The sequence below is a fragment of the Panulirus ornatus genome, chromosome 32 (genome assembly GCF_036320965.1).
Source record: "Panulirus ornatus isolate Po-2019 chromosome 32, ASM3632096v1, whole genome shotgun sequence".
Lineage (NCBI taxonomy): Eukaryota > Metazoa > Arthropoda > Malacostraca > Decapoda > Palinuridae > Panulirus > Panulirus ornatus.
In genome coordinates, this window is record NC_092255.1 from 7,831,924 (window position 1) to 7,854,593 (window position 22,670).

At 46.4% G+C, this 22,670-nt stretch overlaps 1 protein-coding gene and 1 long non-coding RNA gene across 2 annotated transcripts in view; one reads left to right on the top strand and one right to left on the bottom strand.

Moving 5' to 3' along the window:
* Window positions 1-2,726, top strand: part of LOC139759036 (uncharacterized) — a 57,950-nt gene extending 55,224 nt beyond the window's left edge. The window contains exon 3 of the long non-coding RNA XR_011714982.1: window positions 2,337-2,726. This is a non-coding gene — a long non-coding RNA (uncharacterized lncRNA). The remainder of the gene's footprint in view (window positions 1-2,336) is intronic.
* An 878-nt stretch (window positions 2,727-3,604) lies between these two features.
* LOC139759034 (neural cell adhesion molecule L1-like) overlaps window positions 3,605-22,670 on the bottom strand; it is an 81,823-nt gene continuing 62,757 nt past the window's right edge. The window contains exons 2-8 of the mRNA XM_071680939.1: window positions 15,660-16,578; window positions 9,869-10,005; window positions 9,037-9,158; window positions 7,051-7,139; window positions 5,776-5,874; window positions 4,771-4,959; window positions 3,605-4,266 (exon numbers count right to left, since the gene is read on the bottom strand). Of these exons, the coding sequence (XP_071537040.1) occupies window positions 4,037-4,266; window positions 4,771-4,959; window positions 5,776-5,874; window positions 7,051-7,139; window positions 9,037-9,158; window positions 9,869-10,005; window positions 15,660-15,738 (945 nt within the window). The 5' untranslated portion in view covers window positions 15,739-16,578 and the 3' untranslated portion in view covers window positions 3,605-4,036. The remainder of the gene's footprint in view (window positions 4,267-4,770; window positions 4,960-5,775; window positions 5,875-7,050; window positions 7,140-9,036; window positions 9,159-9,868; window positions 10,006-15,659; window positions 16,579-22,670) is intronic.

Sequence of the window (22,670 nt, forward strand, 5' to 3'; positions counted from 1 at the left end):
ATGTGATACAGAGTTCCAGAGCTTAGGAGTAAGAGAAGAAACAAACGTCACGACGGCCCGTCATCCTAGACTTAACAACGACCACACAGTAATCATGTGACGCAGCAGCTCGCCCAGTCTTACGTGGCCTGTGTTATGGTGGGGGAAACACAGGCAGCCACCACTCTGGACCAGAAACCAAAGCAATACCACGCCGTAAAGAAGAGTGGGTCAAGTTTTGACTAAAGAGTCGGGTTGCCTTGAATTCGACTCTGTGAAGTGTGTATGTGCACTTGTAACCTTCCAGTTGTGAGAGCAATACCTCGTACAAGGACGAGTCAGTCATTGCATGAGGTACTGCTTAGGGAGGAAGAATATTCGGCACCTGAAGAGGCTCTTCAGACAGACATGTTAAAATAGATTAAATGTTACGTAATCACAAGATATGTTTGTTTTATTGAGTTGTGAAATTACAGAGCCATAAAATGAGTCTGGAAAAAAATTTGAGTGGTCTTATAGGGAGAAATGGTAAGTTATTGGCTCTGAGTGGTAGTAAAGTTAATGAGGTCGTGAATAACCTGTTCTAATCTAAGTTTATATGACGGTTGTTGAGACGAGACGAGGCATACATCGAGCAAGAGAAGTGGTGGCCAGGTCTGGTGGAGGAGGGCCAGTGCTGAGTCGTCTGTGTATTACCGCCCTTGGCTCAACGATGAGGGGAAAAACACATCGCTGATAAAGAAGAGAAGGACGTGTGACACAGGACAGATCCCTGGAGGGATACCAGTGTTGATAATGGAAAGAAGGCGAGGTTGATCCATCACCAGCCATGGTTACAGACTGGCCAGAGAGGGAGCGAGACACGAGAGAACAAAGTGGAGCAAGAGAGTCGAACGAAGTTGACTTTGAAATGAGATCATGACGCAACGCCCACAGGTTTCAAGACACCAAACCTACAGCCACATCATAGAATGTCCCCTGCATCTCTCAGAGATGACGACCAGATGATAATAACATAGAAAAGGGTATCACCAGTGGATCTCGCTTTGCGAAAGCCATACTGATGATAGAGAGAAAGAGAGGACCAAGACATTGAGAATCTTGATGGATTGTGGGACGTGAAGGAATTCTGAAGACACTGGGAACAGTAGGAGTCAAGGGAATAGAGAAAGTTCTTCCTTTACCGGCAGTGACTGACTGACTGTCTCGCCATTTTTTGGCGTTTAAGCAGAAGGAGGGAAAGACGAGCACTCAGGATCGAGAGTTCAGAAGTTTATTCCTTCATAATCCAAGGAGGAGGATTGCCACTTCCTCCATACACCTTGGTTGTGTCTGGACAATTTGTAAAGATAAGGTCAGTAAGCGATACAATAAGGATTGTGGGAGTGTTAAGAGCCTCTCTTGGTGATACTTGAGGAGAAATGAGTCAAAGAAGAAATATTTTTGTGATTCAAAGACACAAATATAGTGTCGCATTGGTGGAGCGAAAAGATGCTAATATAGCAGGGAATTATTTTCAGGCAAGCCGACAGATACCCATTAGATAAGAAACGAATTATCACAGGATCTCCTTAAAGAATAACCACCAATTACAAGGTTTAATGTCCCTCAGCATGTATGTCAACCGTAGATTCGAATTCGGCATGAAACATTTGTCCTTACACTCAGGTTTCCAAGCAAATACTTTTGCTCAAAGACCAGCCAGACAGACCTGTCAGTGTAGAAGTTGTCGTACTTCCTTTCTGCCTCACGAACAACCTATTGTCACTGATTCCGTGAGGAGGAGGAAGCCAGGTTCTTGTCGGAGGAAGGAGTGTGCTGCCAAGGTCCTTTTTATGCCTCGGTAACAGGACTAATTTACTGAGAGACTGAGGAGAGAGGTAGTGGTAGAGAGAGAGGCAGTGGTTACATGCCTTCGCTCCTACGACAACAACCTCTGCCAGATGCTCGCCAGAGGTATCATCCGTGACGAGGCAGTAGTTTTCCCATGGAAAGGCAAGTTAAGTTTCCCGACTAATATTGAGTATGGGTAGCAGGAGGAGGAGGAGATGGTTGGTTTAATGTCGACTCGTGTAGTAAGAGACAGGTCAGAGGAATCAACCAGAGGTGAGTGATAACACACTAACTGTATGGAAGGATTTTGGTCTATTTGTAATGATTTTGGGCGGAGGCGAGTGCTGAGGATTGCATCCAATCCTATGGTGTACTAGAGACAAATTGAAGATACGGGGATGGCATAGCCTCATGGTACGAGTTTACTTGGTGTAAACATAGACTCCTACTTTGAAGCGGTGTCATCAATTAAGTTTATGAATAATGATAATGTGAAAGATACCAGTAAAACCTTTATTCCACAGGTAAGTCGCTGAAACAAGCAAGACCAGTCTGAGAACTACCAGCCAACTGGAAAAAAAATCGGGTGAAAAGGTCGTGAATGTGGGCGAAATGGACGAAGAAAACGGATCGGGTCTTTTAGAAAGCGGGGCTAGTGGGAGAGAGCAGTACTGCCACCGCCTGAGCCTGCCATCCTGTTGGCAGTAATGGCCAGTGGAATTCCGGAGATTGCTCGTACCCCTTGCAAGACATCCTCTTTTTCCAAGGGATTTTTAATGAGAAAATGGAGTTCATGGGGGTACGGGACAGGAAAGAATATCTACAAATAAAGAGGCGAAAACTAGTGTATTTTGTATATGGAAATGTTGAGATGGTGTGGTTTTAATGTGAAGGAAAATAAAGGAATGCAAATAGTTTTTTTGGCCACCTGACAAAACTCAGAAATCCAGATTATAATTTATCAAGCCTTAATTTTTCACCACTACACTAAGGATTGAACCAGCATATAATTCCATGAGAGCCAGTGTAGTTCATACACCAGTAAATGACACTCCAGTAATAAAACTATATTTATTTAAAGAAATAGATATGGAGTGATGAACACTTCCCAGCAGATGAACATTTTTTTTTATGTATATATATATATATATATATGTATGTATCGACTGTGACAACATTTTGTATGAAGACATTCTTTTCCACTGTTAGCATAACACTCGTGAACAACATATAACATTACGTATAAACATGCATATAACATGTTCTCTTATGCTTCAATGAATTACATGGATTATATATATATATATATATATATATATATATATATATATAACCATTGTTTTTACATATATATATATATATATATATATATATATAACCATTGTTTTTACATTTCCTTCAAAACACACTTACCACAAAAAAAATCCTGGTACATGAAATGATTATCATTCGGTCGTCAATGCTCAGAGTTTGTTCACATATACACATCTAACACATACCTCTCCGCTATGTTACTGGCATTTTCCCCGTGTCAACATAGCTCTCCTTATTGTGGCATAAATTTCTAGTTAATTTAATCTTAATTTGTTCATTGTTATATTTTTTTTTATTTACAAATGTACACGCACACATTCACGTACCTCCATATATATATATATATATATATATATATATATATATATATATATAAACTGTTAGAGACCGAATACCTTACAAGTCAACAAGTAAGGTTTCCTTTAGCGTTTGTGTGTGGACATCACGAGGGATCGACTCCATCTTGAAAACCTCAGCCATGTCAACACGCCACTGTCACGCCAAAAGCCTCATCCTATTGTGAGCTTTCAATAATCTCGGGAAATATTCTTCCCCACATTGTCAACTGCACTTCACTCCTGGAAAATAAAGATGTCAGGAATGTTATTTAAGAATAAACTTAAGACACCCATCGAACATACCTCGATCATTCACCTTCACTAAATCAAAATTGTCTCTTTACGAGATGGGTCTTCGGCGGCTCGATCTCTCTTCATGTGACGTGCTCCCGCTGGCTCGTTTAATGATCATACATGTCGCCACGATGGACCAGGAGACTACATGATCATGTCCGTATGGACCTTCACTCGTGCACACACGAAGTGAGGAGGAATGGTAGAGAGGAGTGTGCGTCACCTACATGACACACAACTCGAGGTGGTGTAGATGAGGTATCGCCTCACGTCAGCGACTATCTGGCGGGGAACCGTAGTCTTGCAGGGTTCTGGCGAGACTGCGATTGGGACGAGGCGGGCGTCAGCGGCAGGAAGAGGGCGTCAGCCGTCCATGTCAGCAGGCTCAGCGTCAGGAGGAGCAGCAGCAGGTCAGCGGAGGAAGCGGTGGAGGCAGCCTTCGTGTTCTTGGTGGTGGAGGTGCCCCCGTTATTTGCTGTACCGTGGGACTTCGCTGCGGCTTTCGCCTCTGTAGGGCGACAGGAAGAACACAGTCAGCAGCATGATTAAATATGTCGGGGGTTTCTAAAGCCAAAGACTGAGACGTTAAGAAGACATGTATCTTCTGCAGGAGAGAATTTGAACCAGATATTTTGGGTCCAGGTGTTATGGAAGACGCCCAGCCACGGAGGACTAATACTACAAAGGAGGGATTGTGTAAGGGTGTCAGCCTAGAGTGTCAAGAGAGATGCTGGGCAGCTCAAATAGATCAAACTGGAAATGTATCATCTCAGGAAAGACGAAGAGATTAACTGGGAATAATTTGAATAAGACGTTCATGAATATGTTAATTTCAATAAGACGTTTACTCCTGATTCATTGCACACGAGACGATACTGGAATCCAATGGCTTAACCTCTTTGAGCGAGTCATGATGACACGTAGCAAATTTCACATAATAACACGACTCTTCAAACGTCTTTACTACATTCTCTCACTCAGAACATGGGACCATCACAGTGGTCCTCCTCACCTGGTATGACATGCACCATTACAGAGGTCGGGAGGAACTTAGTGGGCCAGCAAGTGTAGTTGCCAGAATCGCTAACTTTGGCTCCCCGTATGACCAGCTTGCTGACCGTCTCGTTCTCCAGGTGCGTGCTGATGTTCACCCGTCCCCCGTGTTGTAGGATCTCCGTATCCCGGTACCAGTACAGCAGACCTGGATGGGAAGGAGGGATAAGAAAAGGGGTGAGTCTTGAGGGGGATACAGCAGACTTACGATAAGGGCGGGAGTTAGGGGCAGGAGAAGATGTGAGTGCTGGTACAGGAGACCTGGGGAGTGGGCAACTGCAGTGGCAAGTAGTCCTAAGGTAGCACAGCAGACTTGGGAAGTGGGTAACAGCAGGGGTGAGTAGCGCTGGGGTGCTGCAGCCGACCTGGGGAGATAGAGAGGCGAGTGAATGGTTTTACAGTAATTCTAGGCAGACCGAGGTACAGTACTAGCCCTCAGGAGAGATTGGCATCAGGAGGAGGCTTTGGGGGTGGAGAGCAGAGGAGCTGTAAATGCTGTTAACGGGATTTCAGCAGACTGAGAGAAGGGCGTAACCATCATGCTGTAACTGCCATGAAGTTACTGTAACGTGATGAGGGCCACAGACTGATCATACCTGTAATGAGACGACAAAACCTAGTGTTGGGCTGGTGAGGGCAGAGATGTCGAACATCTATTATGAGTCATGTATTTGTTGTGTCAGTCGTGCATCTGAGTCACGAATCTGTTGTTTGAGTCGTGTGAGTCAGGCACCACCACTTGTGAGCCACCTACCCGTGGTGAGTCTTTATGGGTCATATGTATACAGCTCAGGAGCCAGACGGCGTTATAACGGCGTTGTATGAGAGAGAAGTGTAATTGGTTCCTCATTGATTACTATGGTGCCTTGTGCCCCACCAGCCGGAGTAGTAAAACAAGAGAGGGTCTGGCTCCTCCTGCAGGAGTGGCAGTAGGAGGAGGAGGAGGGTGTGAAGGAGTCCTCACCTGGTGGCTGTGAAGCTATGGAGGTTCTACAGGAGAGCTGTATGGTGCTGCCCGCCCTCACGTAACGCTGGTCGGAGCCCTCCATCAGTGTAGCCGCCTCTGGTGGGTACAAGAAATGATGATGGGTCTCACGTGTTCCAGCCACCCATCACACACGGATGGGCCTCTCAGACACGTACTTACCTTCACAAACATACATACACTATTTACTGAGCTGTGAGACTTCCCTGCTCTGTTGAAATGATGCAAGCAACAGAATGGGGTAATCTGCTTTGTTTTGGACTTACCTTTATGTGTGGGCGTGTGTGTGTGTGTACAGGGCAATTAAGTAATGGTAAGCAGTCGAGGTCTTCCTTATGGCAGGTGCATCGTGGCCATGAGGGGTCTTGGGACATGCTGAAACGGTGTTTGTGGTGATGGATGATGTCCAGAGCGTCATGACTCGCGTCATGAGTGTGGTTTCTGGTGGCTTGGTGTTATAAAAGTGAGTTGGGAGGTCGGTTGTCCTGTGTGTGTGTATGTTGGGTTATATCAGTGTGTATGTCTTTAGTCACTGTTGTGTTTGTTAGGGGGTTTGGGGGAATCTGTGACCAGAGGTTATTGAAGTGTGAGACCCTTAAGGGGTAAGGTATATATTTATCTTTACTTGAGGGTTAGTGGTTAGTTATAGAGTGGTCTGGGTGTAGTGGTGTTGCATATACTTGGGTGTCGAGCATGTTGAGGTGGGAGATGTACTGAGAGAATCGTTGCTCGATCCTGGGGTTGTGGTAGGTCAGTGGCCAGTAATTGTTCCAAGTGTACTATTTCGTGTGGTTTGCAGGTTTCTTACCTATGAATACTATTAACGTACACACGATCAAAGAAATGTACGATAAGAGAAAAGTTAACGAGTTTGTTGAGCCCCAAGAGTGTAGGATACCCCCCTTCCCTTCCCCTTATAAAGAGGTAATTACAATTAGTTATTTGCACAATCCATACCGTAAAATTACGTTATTAACTAGAACTAAGTAATTAAGCGCGTGCACTTACGCGCGCACACACACGAACACACACACACTCGCATTTCGTGGTGAATAATTAGCTAAGTAATCAAAAACAAATATTCGTGCGCACACACACAAGGGCTTAAGCCGGTATATGTGTGTGTGGGGACGAATTCACACATAGTAACAAAGTCATGGTACACATATACAAGGTTAAGAGACGAGCAACGCAAATGTTAGAGTCTTTTCCCTAACACACACACACACACACACACACACACACAAAACTCACCTTGCACTTTGAGATAGAAGACCATGGAAATCTTTGGGTCAGTGTTTACCTGACAGTGGTACTCGCCAGAGTCCCTCACTTGGCTGAACCTATGAAGAAGAAGAAGACCACACCAGCTTAGGACATCTCTCAACACTGGTGGCACTACTCAGTGGTCCTGCAGTGGACTGATCCTCCGGCAGGAGAGTCGGTCATCTGTTAACATAGCCCTGGAGACGACCCTAACACAGCCCAGGACAAGACACTAACACAGCCTTGGACGCAGTACTAACACATCTCCGAAAACGACCCTAACACAGCCTAAGACAAGACAATAAGACAGCCCTGGACCTAATCCTAACACAGCCTTGGACATAACCCTAACACAGTCCAGGCTAAGACAATAAGACACCCTTCGTTACAACCCTAACTTACCCCCTAAAGACGACCCCTAACACAGCCCTCGGTCACTCCCAGGTCTCCCACACCCTTGCCCTGACACAGCCAAACGGTTGCCTGACCAACCAGCCAGCAGGACCCTCGACGTGAAATTTGACTTCACTGGGGTCAGCGCGCGAGAGTAACTGGATCCCTCTGGCTTAACACGCTTCGTGCTGGAGTGTTAACTCTGGACCACAGAGCTCTCGTGGCGTCGCTGTAACCCCCCCTCCCTTCCTCAGTCGATTCCCAGGTGGAGTTACCGCTGGCCGCTGTGCAATACTGTGGACGGCAGAGCGAGGGTGCCAGTTAAGAGCACACCCTTAGCCACTGAGAGCAAAACGAAGCCTTCAAACCCATCCTGTGTGGCTAACCACCTCCTGCCCAAGCTTACTACTGGAGGAAACTCCTATAGCCACCATGACATCCTAACAGCTATCACCTGCACCTGAAGGAGCTCCTGGCGTGTTAAGAGTTCATTTTCTCCCGGGACGGACTCGTTCATGTGGCGGCGTGACCTTTGCGTCGGCTCCAGCACCTGGGCTGTGGTCATGACGAGTGATCGAACTCTCCTCATGTGTGTCGCCTTCAGTCAACACGCTTCACTTCACTCGCCGTCAACGTTCATCCCGCGTTCATCAACACCCGTCCTGCATTCATCAACACCCGTCCTGCATTCATCAAAACCCGTCCTGCATTCATCAACACCCGTCCTGCATTCATCAACACCCGTCCTGCATTCATCAAAACCCGTCCTGCATTCATCAACACCCGTCCTGCATTCATCAAAACCCATCCTGCATTCATCAACGCCCGTCTTCCATTCACCGCGAGTCATCCAGCCTAACAGTCTCCTGTTCCTCAAGGACGCTTGGGCCTCCATACCGATCGTGCCTGGAGATGCAGGAAATCCTGGAGGCCAGGTACAGCCAGCGCTACTGCTCGGGTTACCGTGGTGTCCACCTCCTACAGTGGTGCCGGAGCCGCCTGGTCATCGCTGGGGGGCGCCAGATGGCTGGCTGTAACCCTCTGCCAATACCATCTGCTGAGAAACCTCAAAGAGAACTTAAGAGATGCTAGGGACTCCTAACTCTTAAGTCAGTATAAGTACAATGCTCTCATGGCGGTCCGCCTTCCTCATCCATGAAGTCATGAACAGCCATTCACGTTGAACAAGATCGTAGAATGTCATTAGTCATGGGTTCATTAACACGGAGAAATCAATTAATAAATACATCTATTTACCAATTCATTAATAATTACCCCTAGTACCAATTTATATCTAAGAGTCTTGGTGTTAAACAGGACCTTTCTGCAGCCCAAGGCTACACTCCTTCCAGTAGTAGGGAAATGCAGACTCCTTGGTAGATCGGAAATATTCATGGCCTCTAAGATCATTAAGACCTAAAACACAAGAGTAACACACAAGCTAATCCAAGGATCTTTGCATAAAGTTTGTGATGCCAATGAAGATATTTGGTTTTTTCTTCGTGGTTTAAAAACTGGTTAAGAAGTATCAAGGTGTCACATGGTCATGATGTATTGCGAGAGTGTGAGTCTCTCTCTTACCTTATGAGCAGCGTCCAGTTCTCGGAGCGGTCAGCGTGGAGGGCGAGGAACCGTTGGTCGGAGGCGAAGGTCTGGATGCTGGAGGTCAGCACGTGCAGGTCCCTCCTCCTTATCCACGACACCTGCAGGAGAGGCACCTGGTGGGGTCATCCTGGCCACTAGGATATAGGAGGAAGGGAAGGGTACAGCTGCATGGTATGATGGGAGGTGAAGGGACGGAATTACTCAAGGGAAGGGTACAAGGAACGGTAATGTGATAAGGTTACTGTAATATTGTAATGTTTGGATCCCAATAATGGTCACGGAAATGTACCTAATTAGAAGTTGTTGTGTTGACTCGATTACCAGAACCAGGACAAGAATACAGCAGTCAGGTAAAGATAGGTACAAAAGACAAGAAAAAATGGAGAAAAGGATACATGTACGGCAGTCGACTTGACGCCAACCTGATTATTAGCAAGTCCCTTCCTTACCCCTGCCACCAGCCACACCAGTGGCAAGTCTCTCACTCCTGCCACCAGCCACACCACTAGCAAGTCCCTCACCCCTGCCACCAGCCACACCACTAGCAAGTCCCTCACTCCTGCCACCAGCCACACCACTAGCAAGTCCCTCACCCCTGCCACCAGCCACACCACTAGCAAGTCCCTCACCCCTGCCACCAGCCAGGTTACCCCAGCAGTGTTCCAGTAAGGTGTCCATCAACCTGCACATCCTCCTGCAGCTAGACCAGCACCAGCAATGGTCCAGTAAGGTTTCCAGTAGCCTGGACAGCACCCCTTGCCCCCAGCAGTAGCCAGGCCACCAGCCAGCTCCAGGGTCCTCAACTCACATTCTTATCCCCGAGCTGCGCCACCCTGCAGTGTAGGTAGGCTGACTGCCCCTCGATGGCCGTCACGTTCCTCGCTGGGGGCTGCAGGAAGTAGGGCTTGGTGTTGAAGTGAGGGATGCCCTGCTCCAGTGTGAACCCTGCAGAGACAACACGAAAGTTAAGACAGATCTCTTGGAAATAGTTTTTCGTTGTGTATCACAGACGGAGAAATGCAAAGATTTTTTTTTAGTAATGTATAAATTGATAATAATGTATTAATGTATAATGTATTAATGGATGATAATGTATAAATGAATGATAACGTATAAATGTAAAATGTATAAATGTAGGTATAACTGGATAATAATGTATGAATGTATCATGTGCATGGCTAATAATGTATACATCTGTAATGTATACAGGGTTAAATGTATAATATATATATGAACTACACCGAGATGGGAAACTTTCAACGTGAAGACCACATACAGGAGTTCACAAAGTTGCATAAAAGTTGTCAAAAAGTTCAAAAGATGGGTTTACCACGCCTGTACATATCCCTCCACTTACCGTATCCATGGTTCACTACAAATGAAAAGCTACAAGAAGACACACGCTTTAACGTTGCTCTGTTGCACTGAGGAAGCTCGGCCCGCGTCGTGGGGTTAGGTGGATGGGTGACCGAAGAAGCAAACCTCGGAATCAATATCATCTGCCGGGATGTAAAGCCACCACAGTAATCTGAGTCAACGTCTCGTAATCTCTCTGCTTCTAATGTGTTCCTGTTTCACCAGCATAGTCTAACATGTTGCACAGTCTGATGATCTATAGTTCCACGTTCCACCATCTGATAATCCATAGTTCTATAGTCTATGTCCCACAGTCTGATAATTCATAGTTCCATAGTAATATATAATTCTATAGTCTAACATGTTCCACAGTCTGATAATCTATAATTCTATAGTCTAACATGTTCCACAGTCTGATAATCTATAATTCTATAGTCAAATATGTTCCACAGTCTGATAATCTATAGTTCCATAGTCTAATAAGGTCTAGAGTCAGATAATCTATAGTTCCATAGTCTAATAAGGTCTAGAGTCAGATAATCTATAGTTCCATAGTCTAATAAGGTCTAGAGTCAGATAATCTATAGTTCCATAGTCTAATAAGGTCTAGAGTCAGATAATCTATAGTTCCATAGTCTAATAAGGTCTAGAGTCAGATAATCTATAGTTCCATAGTCTAATAAGGTCTAGAGTCAGATAATCTATAGTTCCATAGTCTAATAAGGTCTAGAGTCAGATAATCTATAGTTCCATAGTCTAATAAGGTCTAGAGTCAGATAATCTATAGTTCCCGAGTCTTATAACTTCCATAGTCGAATAATCATCAGATTGTGAAGCTTATTAGGTTCTGGAACTATAGATTATTCTATAGTTCTAGTGTCTAATACGCTCCACAGTCTAACAATCTATAGTTCTATAGCCTAACAAGCTCCACTGTCTATCCCATAAGTTCCCTACTGAGGTTCAGGTTATCAGATGGCAACATTACCTTCACGGAAATCATTCACACTAAGGCTGGGAATCAGGTAAACTGACTTCGTAGAGAAAATGGGATGTCCGCCATTCTATCTGTCCTGGGAATTTACCCTTTGAAAGTAGGTCACAGCGAGTGGTGTGACCTAAAGGTCAAAGGCTACACGCACTTAGACACAGAGGTTACTAGAAATTAAACATCTCTCGTCTCGCTACACACTTAGCAGTGTAACGAACCGCTGTACCGCTATATGTAGCTAACCAGTACACCAATGGTGTCAACAACACTGTAACAAATTTTTACCTTTTCTTGTTCTTGGGTGGTAAGTGTTATCATCTAATCATGTCTAAAAAGTATTGAAAATGGCTACCATTCCCTTGAAACTTTGCTTTTGTGATCAGGAAGGTGATTTTTTTTAAAAATTTACCCATTTTTCAGAGCTTTCCAGATAGATTCAGTGTTGAGTAGTTGATACAGAACTTTCTAGAAGTTTCCAGTAATATAAATAGTAGTCAGAGTGGGAAGAAGACGTTGCAGATCCAGATAACAATGCCAGAGTTGCAGCTGAGGAGAGAATCCCATGCTAACCTAATCAGAAAAAGACCTCAACGACTTGATCCGAGATCTTCTTGGTCTCACAAAGTCTCCAATGCCGAGCGTCTGACGTCTCGGCTCCAGCAGTGGAACTTGTGGCATGAAGGTGGGCAAATCGTAGGCAGATCAGAGGAAGTGTCACCTGGAGGGTTTCCCAGCTTCTTCAGCCGTCCAGATGGACGCTGCTTCTGCCACAATGTAACCCAGTCTGGTCGAGGTGATCGGAATCGTCTGGAACCCGAACAAGTGGCGCTTCTTTACTGGCAACTCCTCCAGGTGCCTCAAAGTTGTGCTGCTCCATAACGGGAAGAAGCACACGCCTCTTCCCCTGGCTCACTCGCTGCACCTCACACAAGAAGAATACAACAGTGTCAAGACCTTGCTAGAAGACGGCTTGTGGTATGATGATGACAGACTTCAAAAAGGTGGCATTCCTGATGGGTCTCTGAGGCGGTTTTACCAAGTATCCCAGCTGTCTTTGCCTATGGGACAGCAGGGACACCGCGGCGCACTCCCACAGGTGGGACTGGCCACAGCGGACCGAATTCTCTGTTGGGATGAACAACGTCATGTGGGAGCCACTGGTGTTGATGCCTCAACTGCACATAAAATCAAACCTTACGAAACAATGTGTCACACCTCTACATAAGGAGTCTGCTGCCTTCAAGTACCTTCAGGACTTCTACCCTAAGCTGTCTGAGGCAAAGGTCAAGGCCGGTGTCTTGGTCGGACCACAGATAAAGAAGGTCCTGGAGTACAAGGAAGACCCCAAGACGCTCACTAGGAAGGAGGAAGCAGCAGCTTGGTACACCTTGGTCGCAGTGGGTCGGGTCTTCCTGGGCAACAACAAGGCCGAAGACTATGTGGAGCTGGTTGAGACTATGGTGAAGAACTACGGCAAAATGGACTGCAGGATGTCCCTCAGAGTCCACATCCTTGACGCTCATCTTGATAACTTCCAGGAGAACATGGCAGCGTATTCGGAGGAGCAAGGCGAACACTTCCACCAGGATATACTGCAGTTTGAACGCTGCCACCAAGGAACATACAACGAGAACATGATGGCAGATCATGTTTGAACGCTGCCACCAAGGCACATATAACGAGAACATGATGGCAGATCATGTTTGAACGCCGCCACCAAGGCACATATAACGAGAACATGATGGCAGATCATGTTTGAACGCTGCCACCAAGGCACATATAACGAGAACATGATGGCAGATCATGTTTAGGGTCTGATTCGTGGAAATGATTTACAGTACAATCGTAAATCTAGAAAAACTACTCAATTCTAAATCTTTTGCGATCACCTTTGTTAAACATTAGTGTAAATATATGTTAATTTTGATTTATATTTTGCTGTTTTTCTGACTTTATGTGAGTAAAAGTATGCAAATTCGGCCGTTGTCCCACTGGAAATAGGTTAATTTCAAAATAACACCGTCCTGGTCCCAAAAGCAAAATTTGAAGGGAACAATACCATTTTCTCTACTTTTTACGCATACGCAATTAGGAAATAACCTGGGAACGAAAAAAATGTGTTAGACTATTATAACCCCTTGTTCTGTATGATCTCAGCCCCTTGTCACCCTGGTAGGTGTCATGTGGGCAACAAGCGCGTTTGGTGTCCTGTTTAAAAGCTACGAGTTCATCGATCACTTTGACCATAACTCGCCCTGTTTCGCCACAGTAAATTATTGGTATGTCACACACACACACACACACACACACACACGTGATAATACACACTGCACTACAAGTAGTAGATATATCGAGGTGTGTGTGGTATACAAAATACCATGTACCAGTTGTCCGGCTGTATGGTATAAAGAAATCTCCCTTTTCGCTAACAAGCTTTGATGCTGTGTGCTTTTACTTTGTCAAACCTGGCGCCAACTGGACACTCAATATCCCGGATTGTTCTGTATCTAAGAGTGCCTATCATTGTGTGTGTGTGTGTGTGTGTGTGTGTGTGTGTGTGTTTCTGTCTGTCCCATTCTCCTTCACTTTATTTGTCTATTTTTCCATCAGTCTCTCTATCTGTTTCTAGATATACAGTTCGGACACAGGGCTACCGAAGGACGTCACCCACTGGGAAAAAAAGTTTCTAGCTTAAAAGTTTAAGCTATTTTTTTCCACGACAACATAGGAATGCAATACTGTGTTTTCGTCCTGTAATTTTGACTGTGTGAGATCCAGTAACCGTCCACGCACTCAGGTCAGACCCCTAAAAGCTGACGCTAGCTCTCTCTCTCTCTCTCTCTCTCTCTCTCTCTCTCTCTCTCTCTCTCTCTCTCTCTCATATATATATATATATATATATATATATATATATATATATATATATATATATATATATATATATGAATATCTGGATTTTGGACGGGATACCAAACGTCTCCATCTTCGTACGCGTCGGACGCAAGGATGTTTCAAATTCACGTTGAAGCGTTTGCTTTTCAGTCGTGCAAGAATATATTTCACGAATAATAATAACAGGAGTGTGATGGCGTGAACTATATATGAATATATATATACATCAGAAGATTAACTCCTTCCAATCCATTGATTCAGGTCGTGTGAATGAAGAGGACACAGCCAAGAGACAAAGAACGAGAGATGATCAATGATCTTAAAAGGCATATTAACGAGAGATGATCAATGATCTTAAAAGGCATATTAACGAGAGATGATCAATGATCTTAAAAAACATATTCACAGAATGCAACGCTTTTCAACCATCTCCACACGGCTGACTTACATTAACCTAGCGAAAGAGATGCTATTTTAAGGAAGTAACCGTATATCTGGAGAAGCTCTTCTTCACATTGTGAAAATAATGGTTACGAGGCTTTGGTCTATTTGGTACCGATGCAAAACAGCAGAGCCAGGTGAATGTGTGTGTGTGTGTGTGTGTGTGTGTGTGTGTGTATGTGTGTGTGAGTGTGTGTGTGTGTGTGTGTGTGTGTGTGTGTGTGGAATTGCCTATTTGCAAGTACCTATTTATACTGTACGTGGAAGGGAGTTTTACAATTGTACGGCCCCATCTCTTGTACTGTACGGGAGGGAGTTGTACACTGGTGGAGCCCCCATCTCTTGTACTGTACGGGAGGGAGTTGTACACTGGTGGAGCCCCCATCTCTTGTACTGTACGGGAGGGAGTTGTACACTGGTGGAGCCCCCATCTCTTGTACTGTACGGAGAGGGAGTTGTACACTGGTGGGGCCCCATCTCTTGTACTGTACGGAGAGGGAGTTGTACACTGGTGGGGCCCCATCTCTTGTACTGTACGGAGAGGGAGTTGTACACTGGTGGGGCCCCATCTCTTGTACTGTACGGGAAGGGAGTTCTACACTGGTGGGGCCCCATCTCTTGTACTGTACGGAGAGGGAGTTGTACACTGGTGGGGCCCCATCTCTTGTACTGTACGGAGAGGGAGTTGTACACTGGTGGGGCCCCATCTCTTGTACTGTACGGGAAGGGAGTTCTACACTCCTGGGGCCCCATCTCTTGTGCTAAACAGGGAGGGAGTTTTACATTCGTTGGGCCCCACTTCTTGTATACGTGAATGTACATCGCATTATAAGAGTGTACAGCTGTTGTCTAACACAGGAAAGTAGAGGACTGTCCCTGGATCCATGATCGGCCGTGGAGGCCAGTGGCTGTCACTTACCTGCAGAAGCTGATCCAACGTAGCAGATGGTGACGACGAGGATGAAGACCCATGGCAGCCATAGCCCCTCCGGCACCATAGCGGAGGTCCTCACCAAGATGACTGCTGAACCACCACAGCTAAGGCTAAGATCCTCACCAAGATGACTGCTGAACCTCCACAGCTAAGGCTAAGGCCCTTACCGAGATGACTGCTGAACTTCCACAGCTAAGGCTAAGGACTGCTGAACCTCAAAAGCTAAGGTCCTCACCAAGATAACTCCTGAACCTCCACAGCTAAGGCTAAGGTCCTCACCAAGATGACTGCTGAACCTCCAAGGCTGAGGTCCTCACCAAGATGACTGCTGAACCTCCACAGCTAAAGCTAAGTTCTTCACCAAGATGACCTGCGGAACCACCACAGCTAAGGCTAAGATCCTCACCAAGATGACTGCTGAACCTCCACAGCTAAAGCTAAGTTCTTCACCAAGATGACCTGCTGAACCACCACAGCTAAGGCTAAGATCCTCACCAAGATAAATGCTGAACCTCCACAGCTAAAGCTAAGGTCTTCACCAAGATGACCTGCGGAACCACCACAGCTAAGGCTAAGGTCAGAGCGAGGAGCACCACTTTACCCACCACAAAAGACTGATGCCACTGACACAAGTGGTAGACTACGACAGAAAGCTGCTGCCGTCATGCAAGAGGCAGACACCAACAACCCACTAGGGCACCAGGCACGAATACTGGGATTGGTGACGGGTTCTAGTGGTCACCACAGCAGCAAGACACGGCTGCCACAGTGGTCACTTGGTGTGTGTGTGTGTTGTGTGGCTCATCTGCCTGGCTTGCTGTGCACCGCCTCCCACAGGACATGGCTCCTCACGCAACACCTCATCTTCATCAGCACTTACGCCAGAGGGAAGTGTATTGTGTACCTGGAAAGAAAAATTCCATTATGTATTAAAAGAAAGTATTCGAAACACACACACACACACACACACACACACACACACACACACACACACACACACAAGGCAGGAGGTAGTCCAAAGCGATTCCATAAATTCAGAGGGAGTAAATCTTTCAGTTGAAGAGCGTCTATTCAGGGTAAAGGGTTTGAGAAGGGGAGGAGTTGCAGAGGATGCTGTAAAGATGTGCAAGGAGGTGAATGACAGTGCCAGACGTGTTTTCACGGGGGAAGACGCCTATTTCCTATAACCCCACCAACACCAGTGGGACGGGATGGGAAGGAGATGTAAGAAAGCAGGAGAATACCTAAAGAAGACATAAGGTCAATACGAAACGGTCTGGACCCCTACTAAGTTCATGGTCGTGATGGAAATATCTTCGTGTGTCCTGAAAGGATGTGTAGATTCACCTAGCAAACGACTCGGAAAGTTATTCAAAGATATTGTTGGAAAAAGGTGAAGTGTCAAGGGAGTGGAAAAGGGGTAAACGTACGTCGTACCTATTTATAAGAAAGTAGGAAGAGGTGCTGAGCTACAGGCCCGTCTCTCTGACTGGTGTGGTCTAGAATTTACTGGAAAAGATGATCAGAAAGCAACAGAACGAGTTCGTGTATAAGAGACACTTTACCAATGTGAGAAACCACACGGCGTCTGGGGAGATGGAGGCAATGCATAGCCAAACTCTGAGAATTCTACGAGAGAGTGAGCTCTGTTGAAGACCAAAGACAACCTTGGTGAATTGTCTGTGTCTAGACTGGCGAGAAAGCATTGGACATTATCCCACGCATGAGGCTGGAAAAAGCAGCTGGATCTTCCCACAGGCATGATGGGACGACTACACTGATGGACAGATTGTCTTCCTGGTCGGGAATAAGAGAAGGAAACATGTTAACTGTGGATGAAAAACTTGTTTCTAATTTCTCCAGGAAAGAATCTCTTCCATCAAGCAGGTACGGCGGCTTGTGACCCAGTAGAGAGGTCACAGCAACACCAGGATCTTCACTAGTCCTCCATTCACTAGGGCCTGGTACTCCTCCATGCACTAGGGCCTAGTGCTCCCTCATGCACTAGGGCCTGGTACTTAGGACCAACGAAATGTCAGCATAAACGGCCAAGGCCGAAGGATGGATCAACGCGGTGATCACATGAGCCCAGTAAGACGTACGTGTGTGTGTGTGTGTGTGTGTGTGTGTGTGTGTGTGTGTGTGTGTGTGTGTGTGTGTTTGACGATCATTACCAGGGTTGTTGGATAACGAATTATATAATCAATGTCTCTGCTTTCGACTGCCTCTCTGTTGAACCCTGAGTGATTTATATCATATAAATCCTTTCCTTTGCTGGTTACAGGGAGGATATTCACACACCCATGCCACCTCCACAGTGGCAAGCCTGACTACCACGTGCGATGTTTTAATGTTACTCAGAAATTTTTGGCTCACTCCTCCGAGGCTACGTGCCTGGCGTGGGTCACATTAGTGTCGACCATAATTCATAATACTCAGCACTAATTGCCATCCACGTCACGTTCATGGGAGACGGGAGGGAAGGAGGAAGGGGGTTGGGGGTCATATAACTTGTTGCGTGGAGTCGAACCATTAGCGTGTAGATAGACGAGTGCACTGTCTTGGGGGTAATTAGCGTTCCTCGGTCCTCCTTGACTCGCTAGACTTACTCATCACTAATTAGGTTCGTATATGATCGAGTTGGTCTCGTTTCGTACAGAGACCGTCCACTTCTGGACTCCAAAATACGTCTCAGGCCATTTCTGGACTCCAAAATACGTCTCAGGCCATTTCTGGACTCTAAAATACGTCCCAGGCCACTTCTGGACTCCAAAATACGTCCCAGGCCACTTCTGGACTCCAAAATACGTCCCAGGCCACTTCTGGACTCCAAAACACGTCTCAGGCCACTTCTGTACTCTAAAACACGTCTCAAGCCACTCCTGTACTACAAAAATACTTCTCAGACCACTCTTGCACTACAAAACACGTCTCCAGTTCCCATGACCTGACCTGACCTGATCATCTTCACATCATTACCGATCACCACAGAGGCAGTGTTAACTGCCGCGCTTCGCACAGCCCGATATATAGTGTTCATCATGAGTCCTTATGACGAACACCAAACCACACGAAGGCAAGAGTCTCAAACCAAAAAAAAAAAAAGGGACTCAATATTTTTGTCTGAGTCCAAATACCTCCTCATTACACATGTTGTTGTGATGGTTAGAGCAATACCCTTACGTCCTGGGGATACAGAATGTGGGTACTGTCCCGGGGATACAGAATGTGGGTACTGTCACCACTTGGGATCCAGAGAACTATTTGGCTAGATTTGGTTGGTTAGGTCTAGTATTATTATTAGTACCATTTCTAACATTTTTTGGTTAGGTTAGGTTGGTAAGGTATGGCTTGGTTTGGTTGAAATTGGTTTTCTGATTGGGTTTTTGATATATGTATATATGATTTTTGAAGTGATGAATGTCCGAAATGGTCATTTTGACCCAAATGTCTACCTGAAGACGTTGAAGGAACCCCTTGCGAATGGAGCATTTTACGTTTTCTTTGGACGTGCCACCACAATTACATTTTCTATGTAGGTCTTAAATCACGTTTTCTATTAGTATCTTATTACCTGGTCACGTGAAATATGTGAAGACCCCCCTAAGCTGAATTCTCATTCACGTACCCACGATACATATTGACACAATATGTCAAAATATGACATCGAAAAGTCTCACAAACTCTGGCTTCCTAAGCTGTCTTAAGATACAGACGTATGGCTGTAAATCTGGCAGATGGCGTCTGACTTGATTTAATTAACACTGTAAATAAGGCCGTGTATAATTCAGCAATTTTCTATCCTTTTCTTTTTTTGTCTCTCGTACACACAACTGGGTCATTCCTCCTTGTTATGATCACCTGAGTCTACGTTAGCCGTTAATTTCCCAAACCCCGTTCTCTATGTTAAGCAATTTATCTCCTACGCCCGTAAAACGTTTTATGTTAATGGTAAATTTGGTAACTGTTATTCATATCTTGGCCTCTTGTTATGTATTATGCTAATTCTGTCTCTCTCTTACCTTTCGTTCTGGGTAAGATATTAATCTCATTCAAAACGAAACGTAATATCTTTCAAACAGGAAAAATCCATTCTGATGTTCATCACAAAAAATTTTTGCCCCAGACCTATGGATTCAAGCTGATGGCTTGTTTACATCAAGCTGCCCCACGTGAACCAAATCAATCTACATATTCAACGGTGCTAATCAACCCCCACCAACCTCTCCCCCCCCCCCAACCAACCCCCCCACCAACTAACCCCCCCCCCCCACCAACCAACCTCCCCCCCTCCCCCCCTCCCATTTCATTCGTTGCTCAGATGAGGACCTGGTCGATGGCAACCTAGTGGCAGATGAGGACCTGGTCGATGGCAACCATGTTGCAGATGATGACCTGGTCGATGGCGACCTAGTTACGGATGATGACCTGGTCGATGGCGACCGAGTTACAGATGATGACCTGGTCGATGGCGACCTAGTTACGGATGATGACCTGGTCGATGGCGACCTAGTTACAGATGATAACCTGGTCGATGGCGACCTAGTTACGGATGATGACCTGGTCGATGGCGACCGAGTTACAGATGATGACCTGGTCGATGGCGACCGAGTTACAGATGATGACCTGGTCGATGGCAACCTAGTGGCAGATGAGGACCTGGTCGATGGCAACCTAGTGGCAGATGAGGACCTGGTCGATGGCAACCTAGTGGCAGATGAGGACCTGGTCGATGGCGACCTAGTTACAGATGATGACCTGGTCGATGGCGACCGAGTTACAGATGATGACCTGGTCGATGGCGACCTAGTTACAGATGATGACCTGGTCGATGGCAACCATGTTGCAGATGATGACCTGGTCGATGGCGACCTAGTTACAGATGATGACCTGGTCGATGGCGACCTAGTTACAGATGATAACCTGGTCGATGGCAACCATGTTGCAGATGATGACCTGGTCGATGGCGACCTAGTTACAGATGATGACCTGGTCGATGGCAACCATGTTGCAGATGATGACCTGGTCGATGGCAACCTAGTGGCAGATGAGGACCTGGTCGATGGCAACCTAGTGGCAGATGAGGACCTGGTCGATGGCAACCATGTTGCAGATGATGACCTGGTCGATGGCGACCTAGTTACAGATGATAACCTGGTCGATGGCAACCTAGTGGCAGATGAGGACCTGGTCGATGGCGACCTAGTTACAGATGATAACCTGGTCGATGGCAACCATGTTGCAGATGATGACCTGGTCGATGGCAACCTAGTGGCAGATGAGGACCTGGTCGATGGCAACCATGTTGCAGATGATGACCTGGTCGATGGCGACCTAGTTACAGATGATAACCTGGTCGATGGCGACCGAGTTACAGATGATGACCTGGTCGATGGCAACCTAGTGGCAGATGAGGACCTGGTCGATGGCGACCTAGTTACAGATGATGACCTGGTCGATGGCGACCTAGTTACGGATGATGACCTGGTCGATGGCAACCATGTTGCAGATGATGACCTGGTCGATGGCAACCTAGTGGCAGATGAGGACCTGGTCGATGGCGACCTAGTTACGGATGATGACCTGGTCGATGGCGACCTAGTTACAGATGATAACCTGGTCGATGGCAACCATGTTGCAGATGATGACCTGGTCGATGGCGACCGAGTTACAGATGATGACCTGGTCGATGGCGACCTAGTTACAGATGATGACCTGGTCGATGGCAACCATGTTGCAGATGATGACCTGGTCGATGGCAACCTAGTGGCAGATGAGGACCTGGTCGATGGCGACCGAGTTACAGATGATGACCTGGTCGATGGCGACCTAGTTACAGATGATGACCTGGTCGATGGCGACCTAGTTACAGATGATGACCTGGTCGATGGCAACCTAGTGGCAGATGAGGACCTGGTCGATGGCGACCGAGTTACAGATGATGACCTGGTCGATGGCGACCTAGTTACAGATGATGACCTGGTCGATGGCAACCATGTTGCAGATGATGACCTGGTCGATGGCAACCTAGTGGCAGATGAGGACCTGGTCGATGGCGACCTAGTTACAGATGATAACCTGGTCGATGGCAACCATGTTGCAGATGATGACCTGGTCGATGGCGACCGAGTTACAGATGATGACCTGGTCGATGGCAACCTAGTGGCAGATGAGGACCTGGTCGATGGCGACCTAGTTACAGATGATGACCTGGTCGATGGCGACCTAGTTACAGATGATGACCTGGTCGATGGCGACCTAGTTACAGATGATGACCTGGTCGATGGCGACCTAGTTACAGATGATGACCTGGTCGATGGCGACCTAGTTACAGATGATGACCTGGTCGATGGCAACCTAGTGGCAGATGAGGACCTGGTCGATGGCGACCTAGTTACAGATGATGACCTGGTCGATGGCGACCTAGTTACAGATGATAACCTGGTCGATGGCAACCATGTTGCAGATGATGACCTGGTCGATGGCGACCTAGTTACAGATGATGACCTGGTCGATGGCGACCTAGTTACAGATGATAACCTGGTCGATGGCGACCTAGTTACAGATGATAACCTGGTCGATGGCAACCTAGTGGCAGATGAGGACCTGGTCGATGGCGACCTAGTTACAGATGATAACCTGGTCGATGGCAACCATGTTGCAGATGATGACCTGGTCGATGGCGACCTAGTTACAGATGATGACCTGGTCGATGGCGACCTAGTTACAGATGATGACCTGGTCGATGGCAACCTAGTGGCAGATGAGGACCTGGTCGATGGCGACCTAGTTACAGATGATAACCTGGTCGATGGCAACCATGTTGCAGATGATGACCTGGTCGATGGCGACCTAGTTACAGATGATGACCTGGTCGATGGCGACCTAGTTACAGATGATGACCTGGTCGATGGCGACCTAGTTACAGATGATAACCTGGTCGATGGCAACCTAGTGGCAGATGAGGACCTGGTCGATGGCAACCATGTTGCAGAT